General features: G+C 27.0%; 2 protein-coding genes across 3 annotated transcripts; both read right to left on the bottom strand.

Moving 5' to 3' along the window:
• Window positions 1–2,951: 2,951 nt before the first annotated feature.
• Window positions 2,952–4,583, bottom strand: LOC112601126. The gene has a single exon (XM_025348567.1). It carries the CDS (start codon window positions 4,161–4,163, stop codon window positions 3,195–3,197), a length of 969 nt encoding a protein of 322 aa, XP_025204352.1. The 5' UTR covers window positions 4,164–4,583; the 3' UTR covers window positions 2,952–3,194.
• LOC112601125 (autophagy-related protein 101) lies at window positions 4,582–19,985 on the bottom strand. 2 transcript variants are annotated; one of them, XM_025348564.1, is made up of 11 exons: window positions 19,648–19,984; window positions 11,041–11,135; window positions 9,132–9,448; window positions 8,841–9,064; window positions 8,670–8,775; window positions 8,303–8,531; window positions 7,925–8,248; window positions 7,707–7,866; window positions 7,518–7,652; window positions 7,243–7,412; window positions 4,582–4,850 (listed from the first exon to the last, which is right to left on the bottom strand). In XM_025348564.1, exons 2-11 carry the CDS (start codon window positions 11,105–11,107, stop codon window positions 4,639–4,641), a joined length of 1,944 nt encoding a protein of 647 aa, XP_025204349.1. In that variant the 5' UTR covers window positions 11,108–11,135; window positions 19,648–19,984; the 3' UTR covers window positions 4,582–4,638. The 2 variants fall into 2 exon arrangements, with proteins under 2 accessions (XP_025204349.1, XP_025204351.1); XM_025348566.1 differs by lacking the exons at window positions 4,582–4,850; window positions 7,243–7,412; window positions 7,518–7,652; ... (5 more) ...; window positions 9,132–9,448; window positions 11,041–11,135 and adding an exon at window positions 13,413–14,277 and having other exon boundaries at window positions 19,648–19,985.
• Window positions 19,986–20,868: the final 883 nt, after the last annotated feature.

The following is a 20,868-nucleotide window of genomic DNA, read 5'->3' as shown; positions in this document are numbered from 1 at the left end:
CTTCCAACAAATTGTAGTTTCTAAAAATTAAAAAATTCAAGAAAACTATTAACTAACCTAGAATGTCATTATTCTTCTTCTTCTTCTTCTTCTTCTACTGGCATTTCTACTCTCTAAGAGTTTTTGTCATTATTAGTGCTCGGAATTATTTTAATGCGTTGCCAATCTATATAAAAATTGATCCATGGAACATAAAATCTAATAGTACAATTTTTTCATCTTTAGAAAATTGTATTGTTATGGACATTTAGTATTTTTTGGAACATTTTATTAATTTTTGTACTTTCAAACGAAAGAAAAAATATTGTTAGATACATCTATCATAATATATATTTTAAAATAAATGACACCCACTAATCACTAATCACTACACCATTACCATCACAACATTCACAATCACAACCATTATGTACTTATTTACTGCTACTTTATAGATGGAGATTGCAAGAGAACATAACTAAATGCAACATTTTATTATTACAAACATTTTTTATACCATAAAAAATGTCATCACAAAATTAGACAAAAACGATGCTAGATCAATTAAAAACTTGTTAGATTTACTAACTGATTCAGGTTTACAGTTAAATTTAATTTATAAAAAAAATCAAATTTTGAATAAACTTATATAGATTCAGTAACTAAATTAAAGACTTCTAAGATTAGTTTACCAAATTCTATGAAAATTATAGTGGTAGAAAAAATTAATATTCAATAGGCTACCTTACCAATAATATTGATCGTTAAATTCGAAATAAATTTAATAAACTTTGAAAAAAAAAAACAAAGGTTACAAGTATAATATGGAAAATTTTTAAAAATATTAGATGGATAATATAATTCAAAAGATCGAAATAATTTATCAGACAATATTAATATCAACGATATCACGTATTTTAAATACGCCCATATCACATTTGTTGATGTATAGAGAGTTTTTCGATCTACAAAATACTTCTGTTGGATAATCGCTGTTAATTAAAGTTTGAAAATATAAAGAACATTTCGATTGTGTAGCGTAATAATTTGAAGATAAAATAAAAATATTAATAATTATTTTTTTAAATATATTCACTTTAATTAAATTAGTATGATTTTTTTTTTTTTTTTGTTACAGAGTAGTTTAAAAAGCAAAAAATTTGTTAAAGGAAGAAATTTCACTAAAAAATAGTGTAAGTATAGTAGATTTTTTTCAAGTGTAAAAAAGAAAAATAATTAATCGAAATATCTAATAGTTTTATTTAATTAATTTATAAGATTTCTTTCATGAAACAATGTTTGTCAATATAAATTTATTTTAATAATTTTTACAGTAAAATTTTATATATTTTTAACAATTCAATAAATAATGATTAATGATTATATTGCTATTTATTATTATAATTTATATTGTACCGCTTTAGTGATTAAGTATGTTCTAATTTCATGGCAGTGCCTACAAATCCAATTTTTTTTTTCTTGGTGGACATTGCAAGCTGCCGTAATTGAGCATAAAAATATAGTAGGTTAATATTTTTACGGAAACTGATATCACACCATTTCTCTTTATTGTTAAAAATAATTAATCCACGTCAGTATTTTTTTTGTCAGTTATAATTTATATGTCAATATTTCTAATTACCTATCAATTTTAGTATTCCGATGTTTAAGGGACATAGTTAGATAGGTTTTGGATGTTGATCAATCTCATCGGTACCGCCATATTTTTATATTTATATCAATATTAATTGTTATTGTACCCATTTAATTTTTGTTAACCTTTTTTTATATTTTGCTCTTGTACCTAAATATGTCCTAATGGCCATAGACTATAATACTTATAAATAAAAGTTAGTAAGTAAAGATATGCCATAGACAATTTTTATCACATCCCTTCAATTAGAGATAAGTATTGAAAATTATTCATAATTATAAATATATGACCCTTAATAAATATTCCATCCCCTACTTCTATATCCCAGTCTGCACTTATATCAGTGATCACGATTTAATTTCAATAATTGACGATTAACAGGCGTTGATTAATATTTATATTTATTATTAGCTTTTTTTATACCTAAAATACAATATTTTAATTAAATATATACATGAGTTTAACTAAAAAAAATACTAAAGCTTCTCTTCAAAGAACACTTTTGATTATGAACCTTTGTCCTTTTGTATACGGATCTTACTGTATACAACATTTATAACTTATGTGTAATAAACAACACGGTTTTCATAAACTAAATAAATTAATCAACCGAATCAAACCTAGTTACGTTTTATTCTCATTTGATACTGATGTAAAAAAAAATCATTCTTCTAAATCCAACTTTTAATGCCAGTTTCAATTGATTTTTCAGTCAATAAACTAATTAAACCACATAATTGTGTAATACATGATCCTATAATTTATATATAAAATTGTGTAATAACATTATGAAGTTTCACTACTATCTATACACATAGTTATCATGTAATATCATTCGTGAACTTGTAAGTATTACTACCTACATAAATTATAGCTTATTGCAATATTTAACTTTATATGTATATTTAAAATAAATTTGTAAAGAGGAAAAAGGCACTGTAATTTAATAAAATATTTAAAAATTAAAATTTATAAGTATTTAATAGACCGTTTACCAATAGTACTTATATAATATATAGTTCAAAAGGTGATAAGAATATTATAAACAAACTCTTGACTTAAGAAGACTACTAATATATAGATTGTTATTACCTACTATGCATTATCACTATGACTACTGTACAAAATTAAAAAAGAAAACAATTTCATAAGATTAGAGGATCATAAATCAAGTTTTTAAGGAAACAAAGAATTAAAAAATATAGTTAAACCAGAGTTGTAAATTTATTTCTATTAATTTAATAAAATAATAAGCAGGACTAGATAATGATTTTGGTTATACATTTTATTGAATTGTTATTAAATTAAACTAAAAAAAAAAAAACAATTTGTTTTACATTGTTTAATATGCGTTTACATATTAAATATACAATAAGTAAAGTAAAATACAGCAGATCATTTTCAATGTACGTTAAACTTGTAACGCCAAAAGACTGCAGCTATTTTATTGACAAGCAACATGACTAGGTTTTACATAAGTAGTGTTAGATCTGAACTCGCTAAGAACGCGTATAAATAATAATTTAATGATTTATTAATTAACTTTTAATATCACATTAAATTAAAACTGAATTCTATATTTGTTCGGAGTAGGGAGTGACCGAACACCATTTTTATTATTTGAGTCTCCCTTATAAATTCCATCTCTTTGCAATGATCCTCTTCTTCCTTGAATCCCTCCTGGAGAGAATATTCTCAATTTGGATTCAATATTTGATATTTTACTTGAATCTGGTGTGCCTAAACTTCCAAAATCGATTTTTCTAGGTGGTGGGATAAAACTTCGTTGTGTATCTTTGTAAAAAGAACGGCCTGGAGATTCTCTGGCCATAACTCTAGGCGGATCAAGTATACTCTTTCCTGGTGAGTCTCTAGGACCAACCATTATTGCCCTAGTTGGAGATTCTCTGGTAATACTAGATCTTGATTCTCGGTTGACACTATTTCTAGATGAAGACTCTCTAGGCCCAGTCCAAGACGATTCTCTAGAGTTAATGACATCTGATTCATGGCTAGATCTACGATAACGTCCATCTGGTGGCAGAGGTGATTGTCTGAGTGATCGTTCTAATGGTTCATATTTAACTGAAGAGGGACATTCGGTTGGTGTATTTGGAGCTGTGCTAGCATCACTAGATGTATCTAGGGAATTCAAGGAATTCTTACGGCTATCGTTGAAATGACTATATTCACCTAACTTTTTCACATCTTTGGACTTGACATCTGAATCGCTGAGTCGACCATACTCTCCAACTTTACTGCTAGATTTCCTGTGTCGTTTTGGCCGAGGAAGTGAACTAGGAGGTAAACTTCCACAACGGCTTTCTTGTGTTTGGCGTTGTGCTTGTGAACACAAACCTTGTTTCTCCAAAAGCATGATGTCATCAGCTCGGTGGCCAAGGAAATTTCCAGTTACACCCTCCAGTAGTGGTTGGGGTGTTTTCGCTTTTCGCGACAAAGAGCCCGTATGAGAGAAGCCTGGAAAACAGCAAAGACCTCTCTGAAAACAAAAACAAACACGTCCCCCCATCCAGGCACCCAGTAAACGACCAATTCTCTTGCATATTTTTATTTTGTTTAGTTAAACCGAAATTAAAATGAAATAAAACTCATGCCTGATTAATTCACTCAAAAAAATGTTAAAACTAAAAGAAATTAAAAACATGTAAATACATTAAGATGCTTTAAAGATTAGAAATAATACACACTTGTAATTTTTTTTTCCATTGCAAATGGAAAGTTTTTTTAGTTTTGTTTTGTTTTTGGTTATACTATTTTTTTTTCAAATATGCACATATGATTTAGTTCAAGATCAAGCTCTCAATAGGGGAGAACGTGTTAGTTACGATACCTTTCAGACTATGCCAATTAATGGCATTTAAATTATGGTAATTTATAAAATTAATACCCACACAGATAAAAATATAATAGAGTGAGTACAAACTAAATAGACAAAACGAAAAACGTTTGTTATATATTAAGATAAACAAGACAATATTTAACAATTAAAACAAATAGACAACATCGGAAACTGAATCAGTGTAAGATGATTCTGCAACAGTGTTTACCTTGTTCAATAGCTGCGAGTCCAATTCTTTTAGTTGATCATCTAATGATTTATGGTCAAAACTCTGATTTGTAGATGAATACTTATTACCATGGTGGTGATGGTAAGTACTGTCCACACTACTTGTATATGAATTATTTGAGCCAAAACCTAAAGAATAAAAACTAGGTGATAACAAATTAAACTTTTATTAGGTATATTTTTTTCAAAGAACAAAATAGAAGATATTTTCTGAATTTCCAACTCAAAGATTTAAGGCAATAAACACGAGATAGCAGACACATTAAGTAAAATTATAAATTACTATTCTTCGCTTTATATACTTTTAATTAACTGTTAATTCAATTAAATCGTCCTTGAAAGTTTTAATAGTTTTTATTTAAATGTTGTTTATTTAATTTATTGATATGATTTATGGTCATGGCCAAAAACGAACAAGATTCAATTGTTTCAAAGTGAAATTATACCATTTTAATATTCACCTCTAAAATAATTATCAATTAAGAAGTACATTTTTTTATTTATAAATTATATGATAAAACAAAATATAATAGATTGAAATAATCATTTGAGAGAAGGTTATATTATATCTATAAAAAACCTGTAACAGAAAAAATTTAAGGACCAAAAAAAAATTGTTGAAATAGATACGAGGTTTAGTACCATATATAAAAATAATGCTAGAAGAATTTTACCTTATCAGTGGATCTTAGAGAATATTCACTGCATAAAATATGTAGAGAAACAAAAGATTATTATATTATAAGTCTCGAGTAAATAAGCTCCACATTATTGAAAGTAATCAAAAATAATATTAAATCAATGACTGGAATACATTCAAATTGTTGGTGAATTTATTATACTTAAAAACTAGAGGATACTGGATACAAACATTTTAATGTAAATTAAACACAGTAGACTTTGTGTCAATAATTATCAAAATATAATGATTTTAAGAGATTAGTTAAGTGACAAAATAGTCTATAGAGGAAGCATACATAAAAACAAAAGAATAAATAAATAGGGTACGAATGTTTTTTTTTTTTGTACTTTTTCAATTTATAGTTAAGTAAGTTTTAAATGCATATTATATAAGTATGAACTAAAATCAAAAAATTTGAAGTATAATTTTATTAAATTTACTCATTTATACAACTAATTTAGTTATAGTCAAACCTTGACCATCGTATTATAAATAAGATTATACTTTAATACCGCCAACCATAATATCTACTAATAGTATCTTATAAAATAAAGATAATTTCAAGTTGGTAGGTATTTAATGCAACACAAAAATAATTTGTGAAATATGACTATTTGATAAATTATGCATTATATTGTTATAATCTGTTCTTCAGTCACTCTGTGAATTTTAAGCGATTGTGTTCTATTACTGTTTTGTGAATATGCAGAAAATTTAGCAAACTATTTTCATTGTTGTAAAAAAAATTACATTTTAGAATATGGTGAGAATGTATTTTTTATGTGATAAATCCATACTTTTCTATAAATTGTGTAAAACAAAAGTAAATAGTGAACAGAAGTATACAGTTACATACCAAATTTGAAACTAGAGATGACATGATTATATTATGATGTATATTATAGTTGTAAAATGTAAATATATATATATTTTTTTTGAAATTTTAGATTATAACAGTTAATTTAAAACATTGTTATTTTTTTTGTGTAAGCAATTTTACTAGTTTCTTAGTACTATAACATCCATGTCCTTAAAATAGATATCACCTAGATTTTACTAGGCATAATTCATGTTGGGTTAATCTGATGAACGATATCCTAATTTATTTTACTTTTGAGAGCCATAAGCCATTCCACCGTACAGAAAAGTAATATCAAAATATTTTATTTAGTAAATTATACAATCTATAAATTTTTAAAATAGTCTGGTTAATTTTCATGAAAAGTAAGCAATACATAAGTATCAAATTAAAACTATTACACATTTAATAAAAATACAGTGTCCATGTGAAAATCAATGGATAAAGCTACATGGTAAACAAATAATAATAATAATGTATAAATAAATTTACAGAAATGTCATATTGTCATCAAGAGGACATCACACCTGCATGTGTTTTCTTCGTCCTACATACATACAACATAGCAAATTTTTGTTCAGTAGAATCTATTTTATGTTGTTAGCTTTAATATTGAGTAAATTTATCTGTAATCAAACTTAAATATAGTAAGAATTTTATTGAGGCATCACATAGGCTTTTATTAATATTATAATTTCAAAGTGAATTATGAGCATTTTATAATTTTAATATTTTACATAGTTATAACTCAGTTTAAAATTAAAATATCAATAAAATCCTATGTAATGGCCTAGATAAAATGTTTACCTTTAAGTTTTATAATAGGTAAGTTTACTCTAATATTAAAGATATCATCATAAAATGGATTCTGCTGAACGAAAATTTGCCATGTCGTGTGTAAGATAGAGATAACACATGAGGGTGCGGCGTCCTCTAAAGTTATACCACCATGGTAGTATTATAAATTATGATATATTTACCAAGGTCATCAGAAGTTAAATCTGTAGTATTAAGACTTGAATGTGGAGTGTGATGGCTAAGACATATACTTGGATATGACCCAGACACATCCTTTTCAAAACTATGTTTTTTTTGTAACACCCTGATCATTGCGTCACGTTCGGCCAATCTAGATTCCAACTCTTTCATCCTAAGATCAATTATAAAAAAAAAAAAAAAACAAAAAATTTAATTATTGTAAGCCAATAAAATATATAATAAGGAACAACAACTGTAGAAATTTAAATTTAAATACCGCGATTCCAATTCGCTGACTTTTTTTTGTGCTGCATGAACTTCTTCCATTTGTTTTAACTTGTCTGAACGTGCTTCTGCAATAAGTTTTTCACTTTCTTGACCTGTCTTTTCTAATGCTGCTATTTTCGCATCCCTAAAATAGTTTATCGAGCAATATAAAAATAGATTTTAGAAATTTATTACTTACTTTGGTACACTTGCTGCATCAATAGCAGCTTGTCGTAGTTCACTTTCTTCTAGGTATCGTTGTTCCCATTTTGCAACTTCACCTTCTAATCGCATTATTTTTTCATCTTTTTCACGTAACATACGTTTTAATTCAGGTAAGCTTTCACCTGGTTCATTTTCTATAATTTTTCATAATATATACAACATAAGAAAATAAGTCATATGATTTTAACTCACCAGTTGAACCATCTTGAGAAGCATTATTATTGCGCGCACGTTCATTTCTCAATTCTCGCTCCAACTGAAGTCGAAGTTTACGCTCAGTCTGTTCACGGCGATCGCTTGCTAGTTGAAGAGAAGACAATGCTCTTTGAAGCTGGGCAACTCTTTCTACGTGAACTTGCTTCTTACGACATTCTTCTTCTAATCGAACAACATTAGACTGAGCATTGGTTAATGCAGTATCCAAAATATCAATATGAGTACGTTGCTCTTCTAATGTAGCACGTTGAGCAGCTAATTCAATTTCTTGGCGGTCTTTAGCTGCTAATAAGTCTTTATCTAAAAATAAATATTAATTAAATATTTATTGTATAAAAATAATATACGACATACTCTGGGTTATCAATTGAGCTATCATGTTCTCACGTTTTACCATTTGATTAGAATCTACTAAATTTGAGGAGGACAATGATTGTTCACGTAAAGCACGGTTGGCTTCTTGTAAACGCCTAACTTCTGCTTGAAGTTTTAATCGAGCTGTTCGTTCAAGTCTTTCCCGCCGTTCACTTGATTCCACAAGTTCTTGGTGAGATCGATATACCTTTGAAACTTCTTGTTCAAGCTAATAAATAACATAATAAATTCAAATTAATGTTTTTTAAAATAAATACAAAAATGTTGAGAACCAATTAATCAATTTTAGGAACATTTAGTGTCATAACAATTATAAACACGTGAGTAATTAAATATAAACAAGTACCCTGTACGATTTGGCAACTTTTTGATGGCACGATTCCAGTTCTATTTTCAGACTTTTGTTTTCCATCATCAAACAGTCCACTATGGACAACATTTTTTGATCTTTTCTAAAACCATTTAAGATATAGAATTAATATTACATATGTTTTAATTTTAAATGTATCAATAATACCTAGTATTTCCTAATGTGTGTCTCATGGGATCTGTTTCAGAACGTTCAATTTTTAACAAACCTGTACCCAAATTTGGTTGAGACTTAGATTTAACCAGATTTCTAATAGGAACTGGTCGATATTCTGGTAACCATATATTTTTATCAGTATCATGCCATCGAGACAAGTTAGTGTCACGTTTTGATGGATCCACTTTAACTTCTTTAGCAAGATGTTTTAAGACCTAAAACATGAATACTTGAATATAAACAATATTAATAATTTGATAATAAATAATAATAAAATTATACATGAGATTGATTGAGATAATCATCTGGTATATTGGTTATTTCCCTAACTCCCATGTCAACAGTCTGTCGTCCACCATTTTTATGTCCTTGATTTTTTACTTCTTCCCTATTCCCATAACGATATTTAGGTATTCCAGAACTGAACCTAGTTCCATCATCGTTATGGATGATAAGTGTATCATAAGCGGAAGGTGATGATAAACTGAAGTCTTTATGTGTTTCTTGTCCTTGTGGTTCTTGTCTAATTGCCGTTCTGCGTCCATCGTTAGTGTCATCAAATGATTCACTCTCACTGCCGCTATATTCACCACTCAACACTAAAATGAAAACATTTTATTATTATTAATATTTTCTTTTTTGCTTATCAGAAAGTATTTTTACATAATAATAAATAAACACTGCACATGATTTATAGGTATTAAATAAGTAAATAAAAAAATGAATAAATTATGAAATAATCAATTTAAATAAATAATTATTGTTTAAATTAAATTAGCAATTAATGGCATAAATGGTTAAATAAATCTTATACCATTAATTAGTATTAATTAAACATATGAACTATCAACCAGTTTCTGCAATATATTTTAAACTAAAGATAAGTTTTGCTAAATATTCAATTTTAGGAATCCGAATACAGATTTAAATAATTTTCACTGTTTAAAATTAAATACTTTTATACTTGAATAAAATTTTATAAAATATAAATAATATATTTTTTATTATAGAGACTACATTAAAATACCTTAAATGAAATATTATTATCAAAGAAAAAAATGCTAGTTCAATTTTTACGAGTATTTTTCAATAGATTTTTTATTTAGGCTAGTATAATATAATGTATACATTATTATTTGAACAGTTCATTAGTTTGATTTTCATTATTCATACTAACGTCCACTATAGATAAATTGATTTTAAGGTCCATAAAAAAACATAATACATAATATTATAAAATATAATACAATGCCAGTAGTACAACTTGTACAAATATCAAGGTTATTCCACGCATTTGAGTAGTTTATTACGAATATTTAACATTGCAATTTTGTTATTTTGTCTTATAGGTAATATAAATGTCGTATAATAATCAATGGCAGCACATACAACATACACTATAATATAATCCATGCACGTTGGGTAATCAGGAAGTTTAGAAACTGTCGATGTTAAAAGTCACTGTTATTAGTTTATGAAAACGTTGACTAAAGAAAATGTTTAAAATATACTAAAATATTATATTGTGTGTCACAATTTTTTTCAGTGTTAAATGATTATTAGTTAAGATATTTTTCTCAGAGGGGAAGAAAAATAACAGAAGATTTCAACTTTTTGAAAACTTAAATAGGTACCTAATTTAGTAATTATAATAATATTTACATGAATATTAAAAAAAGAATTTACTACTGTTTTGCTGTTTCGTATTTTATTCGTGAAAATGATCATACAATTTAATATATTTTTTCTTTTTTTAAGTATTATCTACAAGACTACAGCTTATATTATTAAATAAGTAAAATAAGACTGATGTGAAATTAAAAATTATCAAACCAGCTCATTTTCTAGCAACTAAATGCTTTTTTATGGTTCATGGGTAATTTGTATATTGTTTCTGATGATAAATTTTTTATCACGTTAACGTTTGATTTTCCAACCTCTCGTTAAAAAAAAATTACGCAAGTACATAAATATTTCATTATTAACAAAATTGTTCAACGCACAGAGGTCAAGCTCACTATCTCTAGATAGTAATGTAAAGCATTAGAAACATCAATAAAACGTTATAGACTTAAACGTCACATAAAACTATTATTATTAATGTGAAACAACATGCATTTTTAAATGTTAACGTTTTTGTGTTTAAAGTTACGGTCAACGTAGTCGCACTGCAGTGTGATTATTTATTTACCTTTTGTTGATTGTGTTTTGGTCGAGTATGAACGATATGCGATTGGCTTACTTCTCGGTGAACTCATTATTAGACATCACATGCGTATAAAGATCCTGTAAAATCGGAAAGACACAAATTGGTAAAAATCATATTAACAATATCATGTTCAAAGCGACTGGCAAAAATTGGACGTAGAAATCAAATCAGGTTTATTGTATACAGTGTTTAGTGATCACGTGGCATCGGAAAAATATACCTAAATTCAAACAACCCGCAATACACATATAAATGCACTGCATAGCGTGGAATAATATTATTAGGTATTTATTTAACAAACGTAACATGGGCATACATTTAAAATAGCATCCGACTTTGTCATTACCGCGCTGCCGTCAGAACAAACCACCGACGGAAGCGGTACATGCACAGATGATTAGTATTAGTATTATTACCATTATATTCGAACAAAATAAAACACACGCCTAGGTATTTATCTATTAAATAGATTTAGTCGTAAATTATACCGACATCGCGGATCATTGAACACACGGAGGGAAAAATTGGACGTCGGTGAAAATGGCAAAATCATTAACAGAAAAAATGTTTACACCACACAATATTATTATACAATTATTATTATCCTCTACTAGAAGACTTTTGAAATTTGGGCAAAGTATTTATGCTATAAAGTATATTGTTATTCATATGTAACACTCCAGTTAATTTCGATGTTTAATTTTTGCATTAAGTAAAATGGTTAGGGTACAACTAAATAAAATAATAGTTAAATTCATGTTTTAAATAAGTTCGGTCATTTTATTATTTTGTAAAAAAAAGTCGAATTGGATGTAGAATAACAATCACAGTTCTTTATAAGTTGCATTTGGACTCAAATTATAATAATGAGTTACGATTTAAAATTAGCGATATCGATTTTTTTTTTTTAATTGATTTAAAATAATCATTCAGCTTAAAATAATTGTTATAATAATTATCATTTTTAATTACATTTGACATAAGTACAGAGGCGTCCATACAAATACTGATCAACTCCAGCACCTAGTACATAATATTATATACATTTCTATTTTTAGAAATACACTTATTAATCCCAAAATAAGTAAAACAAATAATTTGCTAGTTTTAGCTTTAACTTTGTTCAATATTAATATTTTTTTTTTTTATATAATTGTAACTTTAAATCATACAACTGCATTAAACTAATATCGATAAAAAATGACCTAATATTAGAAAGGTTTATTACAGTTAATAAAATGGGTACAATAAATATTGTTATTATCATATTTTTTTTATTAAACATCAAAATCAATATGAAAATTATAATACAGTGGTTCAAGTTACTACAACAAAACAAAAAAAATATTCATTTTTTTTTGATTTACAATGAAATTTCATATCATATAAATTAAACAAATTGATCATTTATGAAAAAAAAATATATATATATAATTATATAGCAAATGTATATATCTAAAATCATTTTTGAATTGTTGGTAAGCCTATTTTTTAACAGTAAAATAATTTACAATTTTACTCACATAATATACAATATTAATATTAATAACTATGATAATAATAATAAAAAAACATAAGATTTAATAAAAATTATCACCATTTAAAAAAAATATACAAGTGAAAAATATATACAACTATTTAAGTAAAATGGAAACTTACAAATTATATATTTAGGCATTTCTATATAAAATAACCAATTTCCAAACAAAAAAAAATGAAATATTCACACAATAATATTTTAAATTATTTACCAAGTTACAATTTTTTTTTATGACAAAGCGCATAAAATTATTGCAGACAATTGTCAGTTTATGCAACATACAATAAAATGAACAATTGACACTCAGATATACTTTTTGGACAACAAAACAAATTTAACAAGAACAAAAATGTACACATGGAATAAAAATAAAAGTAGCTGTCCAAAAAAAATACTGAAATATTACCCATTAATTAAATGATAGACAATGACTAATATATTTTGTGTAGATTACCAACATAATATTTAAATTAAATTAAATCGCAGTCTTGGTCTTAACATTTACATGTTAGTTAGTGGATATATTAGAATTTTTAAAGTATCATATTTAAAATAAGAATAAAAGTCAAAGAAGACAAAACTCAAATGAATAACATCAACTACTAAAAATATATATAACGTGGTACACTATTATTAAAACAAAAGAATAAGAAATTTGCAGTACTTCTGTAATGAGAAAAAATAGTGAATAAAACAACTATTTATGTTTTTTTTTTTTAATATTTATAAATATAATTTTACTTTAATTTTTATTTATTAGTTAATAAAAATAAAATGTATTCATCAAAAATTAAGAAATAATAAAAGCCAAAAAATTTATTATCTTATTAATAATATTACATGTCATAATTTTAACCTTATATATAAATTCTACTTTGTACTAATTTTAAGTTACCACTAATAGGTGATTGGTAGACACAGAAAAATAACGATTGTAATAGAAATTATAGTTACGACAATGACAATGTATCTCGTATGAGTTTTTGAACAGCTGATCCAACTGATGGACTACTTGCACCACTGGTTAGATAATTGGTCTTAAATAAGTATGGTTGAATATCAGCAAATGATGTATCAAACACTAAATCCAATTCAGACTGTGGTGGTATACTTGGCAAGTACTCATGCCTATTCATTATTTCTGCTATATAAATTATTTTTTCACTCAATGAGTCACTTATTTTTTCTTTAGATATTTGTCTATTAGTTTCATTACAAATTTTCAACAAATCAACACGCACGTTCCACACTTCCCAAGGTGTACACTCTGATTGAAATGGCCACCTAGCTTTTTTTTTTTGAAAAAACTCTAACGTGATTTGTCCAAATGTGTGATTATCACGCCTGAGACATTCAGAAAATTCTGAAATGTCATTTCGAAGTTTGCGATCTAAATGTAGCGATGAACAACATATATATGTAAAGTCAATGAAATTGCAGTCAACATCTCGCAAGCCTACAGTGCCCATGGTATAAGTGCCATCAGGGGCAAAGCAAAATTTTCCAAGCGATCGATGTAGAAGTACAGTATGAAAAAGACAGGAGACAGCTTCATCTACTTGGAAACCTTCAACGCTTAACTCAAGACAGTGGGAACGTGCATTCATTTTGAAGATGCGATGTGATCATTTCTTTTGTGCAAAGATTGTAGAAAAGCAGCATACACACTGCATACAAAACTGCAACAACATATATAATAATTAATATTATTATTCCAATAGTATCATTAATTCACAGATTTCTATACTAACTAGATAAGGAACTCGTATGTTATTTATATTATTAATAGTGAAGCTCGCGTATCAATTTCAACCATATTGTCGGTTGGCAAAACATTAAATTTCCTATACAAAATTTATTAGAAATAACATCGTTTTTAATGGTAAAATATGAAAATAAATGAAAAATGATTTATATAAAATATTTTTTATTTTTTTTAAACAACAAGTTTAGACATTATAAAATACAATACAACATAATTAATATTTACCATATAATGCCAATTGAAAAACTTGGCTTCAATTAATAGCGGGAGTTCGCTATCTAGTTCTATATAGAAATCTGTGCATTAATTATATTTATATAAATATTAAAAATGTAATGTGATTACCTATCACAATAAAAAACTGATAAAACTACATTACATAAGAAACTAAAAGTGATTTTAAACCTAACTTAAAATGTTCTACTATTTTTCAATAAATCAAAATCAAATAGTACTAATTCCCATGTAAAAAATTGACATACAATTAATGTCAATTAAGAATTGATTTGACCTTCCAGGGGGTGTGCTATTTATCACAACAAGGATAGTCATAGGATGTAGAATTTACAACAATTCAAATAAACAGTAATTAAATTCAGTACATCCATATTAATGTTAAAACCATAGTTAAAACTTAATATTCAATAAAAAATTTGTTTGGATAGATTTAAATCATCAGATATCATAAATCTATCTACAATTGTAATTTTAAATTAAAATAACTTATAACTCAGTATTATCTAAAAATATAATTAACAAAACATGTTTGCTATTACTGCATACAATCAAATATAAGACAAAAAGCATTAAGAAATATTGAAAGAAAAATTTTTAACTATATTTTTACTTTTAATCTAACTAGGCATGTAGAAACTTAAGTTTTCATGCAAAAGAATTATAAATAAAAATAAACCTAAAACATCAACAATTAATTTAAGTTTTCCAAGCCTAAATCTAATTAAATGCACACTTTTAGAATTACATAAAATTATGTATACAATGATTGTTAACAGTATCATCTAGTTTTAAATAATTTACAATTAAAAAAAAAAAAAAAAAATAGGAAGGTAACAAACTAACTATAAAAATAGGTATACTAACAACCATATTTATTATTACTTGACTTTTAAACTGTTTAATTAACAAACCAAATATAATTCCAAAATACCAATCAATAATAATAAAATGAATCAAAATAAATATCTGTATCTTATATTTGTTTAAATCTATAATATATAACATTTTTTTTAAAAAATACAAATACTTTATTTACTTATAAAAAAAAAATTATTTATTTTAAGCTATGTAGTCAACTAAATTAAAAATGTTATTGAGCTTAAAAATCAAGTATATAACTCTTAATTGGGAAATCATTTTAAAATACTTAAATAGGCTGTAAACTAAATGTTTTTTACTAATTGTAGCCTCAATGTTACTCATTTTGTAAAATTAAACAAAATTCAATTGATGAGTGATCATCACTTTGTTAACATAATCAAGTTTTTATACCAAAATTAGATGATACACTTAAAAATAATAATTATTTTTAATTGCTTTTTAAACACAACAATAAAATATAATATGTCATGTTATAACTCTATATTATCTATAATAAATAATAACCTACATAATTTTTCATAAAAATTATTACGCAATTACTATTAGAATATGTATTAACCTAATAAAAAACAAATAATATTTGATTATCTTCATATTTTCAGGAATGTCTTTTAAATAACTCACAAATTATAAACCATAGATACCTATTTAATTTTTATTAATAATACAATTAGGAACATAGATGGGCAAATATAATAATAATTAATATATATATATATATATTTTTTTTTAAGAAAACAAATAGATTAACCAACTTAAATAGTTAATCCCATAAATCTATTTTTTTAAAGAAAATCAAATAGGTATCTACATAATAAATTAACAACTAGAAAATGAATTACTACAATAGATAATTTAAAGAATATTTGTAAAAAAAATTATGATTTTACTTGAGTAATAAATAAAAAATGTATAAATTATTTTTTAAATCTTTTAGTTGGAACTTGTAAGATTAATAGCATGTGAAAATATTAGGATCTATACCTAACATATACCGAGTTATTTAAATTGTATTAAACAAATAGACAAATAGTTCAATAAAATAAAATAAGTTATTAAAATATAATCATGGATTTTAAATGTATTATTTATACCTACCTAGTATGTTATGTAAAATAGATCACTCCAAATTTTTGATTTTTTAAAATTAATTTATAATATAAGATCCGTACTAACCTAAAATGACGGGGTCCACAGGATTTGTGTTTCTGAATTTGTGTGTTGAGTTAAAAAAAAAAAAATGTGCACACATACTTTCACTGATTAATGGTGATAGCTCAATGGCTATTTATTAAAATGATGACACATATAATACAACAAATGAATATCAACATATAAAATATACAATAATAATAATAATAAAAAAAGTAATCATAAAAATAAATAAAACCAAAAGGTTGAAAAATAATCTTAAAAAAATCAAGCAATAGATTCAAAATGCAAACAAAAGAAGCCTCTCTTAAATACTTAGGTAATATGTTATAATAAATAAGTATTACAAATAAAACTAGTGGTAATATAAATTAAACCGCATAAATTTATATTTTGTAAAGCTATTTAATAACAAAACTTTAAGGTTTCTAGTTGGCATCTTTTTAAAAGGTACTAGATGTCTAGATAGTGCACATTCCAATATCAGATAACCTTTGACTGAAGTAACAAAATATTTACCTCAATAAATTATTTATACATACATTTTTATTACTTATTAGTTGGTAAACTATATAATAAATCATTAAATTTTAAGATGAATTCTATAGACAGATATTAGTACCAATAGGGAAATTACAAAGGTTAATAAAAAAAAAAAAAACATTTACTGAATATAGTATTATCAATTAAATTTAAAAACAAACGAGTTAATATATAGTGTAGTTATACCAGCTACCTAAAATTATAAAAACAAATATATAACAAATTGCCAAACTGTAAAAAGTTACAAATAGGTATTTTGTTTGACAGATAAAACAACAAGACCAATTTCATTGTTAAGCAAGTGAGTACCAATATAGGTATAAAATAGGTATCTTTACTTTTAAGTGTTTCTAATAGGTAAGTAAATTTTTCAATACATTTAAAATTAGTTAGTTTGGTACTCATGTTCTGAATTATTATTATTATTTAACTATAATTTGAATTTATACTTAAAAGTAAAATATAAGTAAAATTATATAATGATAACAGAAATTTAAGCAAGTTTTTAAATTATATTAAGTTTTAATAAACATCATAAGGATAGATTATATAGTACAGAATATATTACTTATTTTGCTGTTAAATTTTTACTTATTGAACCTATATCTATATAAAACCGAGTGGATTAAAAACTAAACACACTTAAAAATTATTCAGTTTGAAGACTTCCTAATACCTACATGAGTATTACTATTTTTGATTGCATTAAAATCAAATAATAATAGAAAAAAAAATGTCAATAAAAGAATAAGAAGATATTATTTGAAAATCATTGAGAGAAGTGATAGTGTATAGAGATGGATAAGCAAAAATTCTGCTTTAGAAATAATTTTAAAATTCCTGCAATGCGATTCAACAATGAGTTTAGAATGTTTTATTTTTAAACCTAATTTAATTTTAGTGTTTGGATTAAGAGGTTGATAAAAGTTCAAGTGTCAGTGTCAGTAGATAAAAAATAAACAAAAACCAGTAATTATAAAATAGACAACAGACAATGATTTTCAATTGAATTACTGAGAAATCTGTTGAAACTATTATGCACAACTTTTAATAGTTTAACTGTTGCAAACATAATACTTTAGTCAGACACGTGTTGAAGGAAACGAAACTCAAGTCCACAATAGTTTGACCTCGTGAACTAAAATCATAGACAAGTGCAATACCTATTATATAAAATCACAAAAACACAGACAATATTATTTTCGTTCGACGAACGGATCGAACGGCGTCAATAAGCGTACACGGTCGATAAGAAAATAATAATAACGATGAAAACACGAAAAAACATTTATTTTTTAAATAGTCGTGCGAGGCTCTGGCGGGGATCAAGACATGTTCCTATAATATTATTATTATTATTATTATTATTGTGATGGCAATAGCGTCGCAGTATTAAAACTACTATTATTAATAATAATAATGACGATGATGATCTAGAACACAGAAATTGCGCCCGTTGTAATATTATTACGATTACGTGTGCGCATAATAGCCAAACAGAATAATACGGCGTAATGGATGTACGTACAACGTAAATTAAAATCGTTTATAATGTGTCCATTAGTTTATTGTTATCTGTCGCCATAACGTCGAGCGATTGCTACACTATAAATAAGGATGATTGTTTAATTAAAAACACGGCCAACGGTAGTGGAAGCAGGTGTCTCGGCTCAACAACCGAAGAACCGACTGGTTCGCAATGACTTCCAACGACAGTCGACAGCGTTACGACATTTCAACGTCAACGAGCCTCCCCTCTAACCACCTAAAACTATGAGATCGGATAACCGAAAGAAAAACAGCGAAAAGAAAACCCGACACGGCCGTGTCAAGAGCGGCGTTACTCCTACTCCCTTCCAAAACCCAGATAGCGTACAAAGACGTAAAAGAACGCGCATAACGTGCGAATACCAAAAACAAACAGTCTAAAATTCCAAACCCCAAGGTCATATTCATCACACGATTTAGCAATTCACGCTTCCACTATTGTACCAATTGCAATCACGTCACGGTTGACGTTTAACGATTACATTTAATTGTAAATTTTTAAGTAATTATTTTACACGCTCGATCTGTCAACGAGGGAGATCGGACCTAGGCGCACAAATCGTGATGTGATATGTACCCGTATGTACACGCTCACGATAACAGTTCAACGATCAATCACAACAAAAACAACAACAACAACAATAATATCGCGTCATTGTTGTTGTCGTATGATATTGATCGTATTGCTTGCAACACAACTCGTCGGATGTCCGCATCGAAAGATAATAGAATAATCATTTTGGGCTCGAGACTGGTACTATAGGTTGACAGTAGTAATATAATATAAAGTACTGTTCTAGCAGTATAGTAGTATAATGGGTAGTTGTAGTCGAGTAGTGGGCATGTAATTACTATTACGTAATAGGAGAAGTAACGTCAATCACATGGAACGACCACATTAGCTACAGAAGACAACACTTACGTGTACGACGGAATTGTGTCAGGCAAAGGCGATCCGTTGACAATCGGGTCGAAATTGTATGTGGCAATTGGACATAACAACAACAACAGCAGCACCGCCGAGTTAACCAGGCACTAGCGTCGTAATCGTCTTTATCGGTATAGCCTAATGGTATCTAGGAGGAATACTGCTGTTGTTGTCGCGGTGACAATTAATGCTGTGCTGCCGCAGCGTTCCGTCGGTATTATCACAAGTACGAACTGCGGAGACAACGAACACACAGGACGGCTAGCGAAGAGATGAACGACGGTGAACGGCACTCAGTCGAGTGGTCGTCGGTCGACGGGTCGTCGCGATCAGGAAACAAAAGAGGTCGGAGCGTGGACGGCGCACAAAGGTTACAGAGTTGCCAACGGACCGACGACTGAGCCGTCGGTAAAAATTATGTTGTGGCAGGCGACACTGCGTAGTAATATATATATAATAATTAATAATATGATATATCCATCGATATATTATATATTATATAAGTTATATATCTCGATGGATATATTATATTATGTTATTATTATAACTATTAAATAATAACGTTAAAAAAGGATTAAGCCCATGATATGATAACATAAATATAATTTGTCTAACGACTACAGTTTAGGACCATAGTTTAACCAATAATAATCGTTATTTCATATTGGCTATTACCTATATTACCAAATACTGAAATACCTACCGGCTACCAATACAGTCTGTCTGTATGAATTTTATAGTTTATTATTATTTAAAGTAAAGCGTGAGAGTATCACATGTTCACACTATTTTATATCACGCAAGTACTCAACACTCAAAAGAATGCCGGAGTGACATGAATATCAACGAATGGATATCTGAAAATTGGAGACAGTACGATTTAAAGTGTGTAAGTTCTAAAATATCTGTAATATAATTTATAAACTATTGGATCCTATACCTACGTCTATAAGGTCTATCATGGTTATTGTGTTTAGTCATTAAACTTTAGTATTATCATTGATTATAGAATAGACATATAGGTACCTAGCTCATGTGGCATTAATACGTACTATTACACAATATCCGATAAAGACGCACTAAGGTGTCGCGAAGGTAATATTTGAGGCACGGGACTCTAGTGATAAATAAAATATTTAGTTAAGAGTGGGTGTTAGGTGTTTAGGTCGATTAGGTAGATGAAAGTCAATACCTAGTAAAATGTTTATTATTAAT

Source organism: Melanaphis sacchari, unplaced genomic scaffold, assembly GCF_002803265.2.
Source record: "Melanaphis sacchari strain LSU unplaced genomic scaffold, SCAv2.0 Contig74_pilon_pilon, whole genome shotgun sequence".
Classification (NCBI taxonomy): Eukaryota; Metazoa; Arthropoda; class Insecta; order Hemiptera; family Aphididae; genus Melanaphis; species Melanaphis sacchari.
The sequence above is the reverse complement of the archived record's forward strand: the minus strand, read 5'-3'. Positions and strand labels throughout refer to the sequence as shown.

Excerpts from the sequence above, each read along its gene's own strand:
- LOC112601125 (XM_025348564.1), bottom strand. The coding sequence starts at position 11,107 with ATGAGTTCACCGAGAAGTAAGCCAATCGCATATCGTTCATACTCGACC. Across the intron at positions 9,449-11,040 it reads CAAAACACAATCAACAAAAG|TGTTGAGTGGTGAATATAGC; the intron begins GTAAATAAATAA and ends TTTTCATTTTAG. Across the intron at positions 4,851-7,242 it reads TTTAACTTCTGATGACCTTG|GTTTTGGCTCAAATAATTCA; the intron begins GTAAATATATCA and ends TTTATTCTTTAG.
- LOC112601126 (XM_025348567.1), bottom strand. The coding sequence starts at position 4,163 with ATGGGGGGACGTGTTTGTTTTTGTTTTCAGAGAGGTCTTTGCTGTTTT.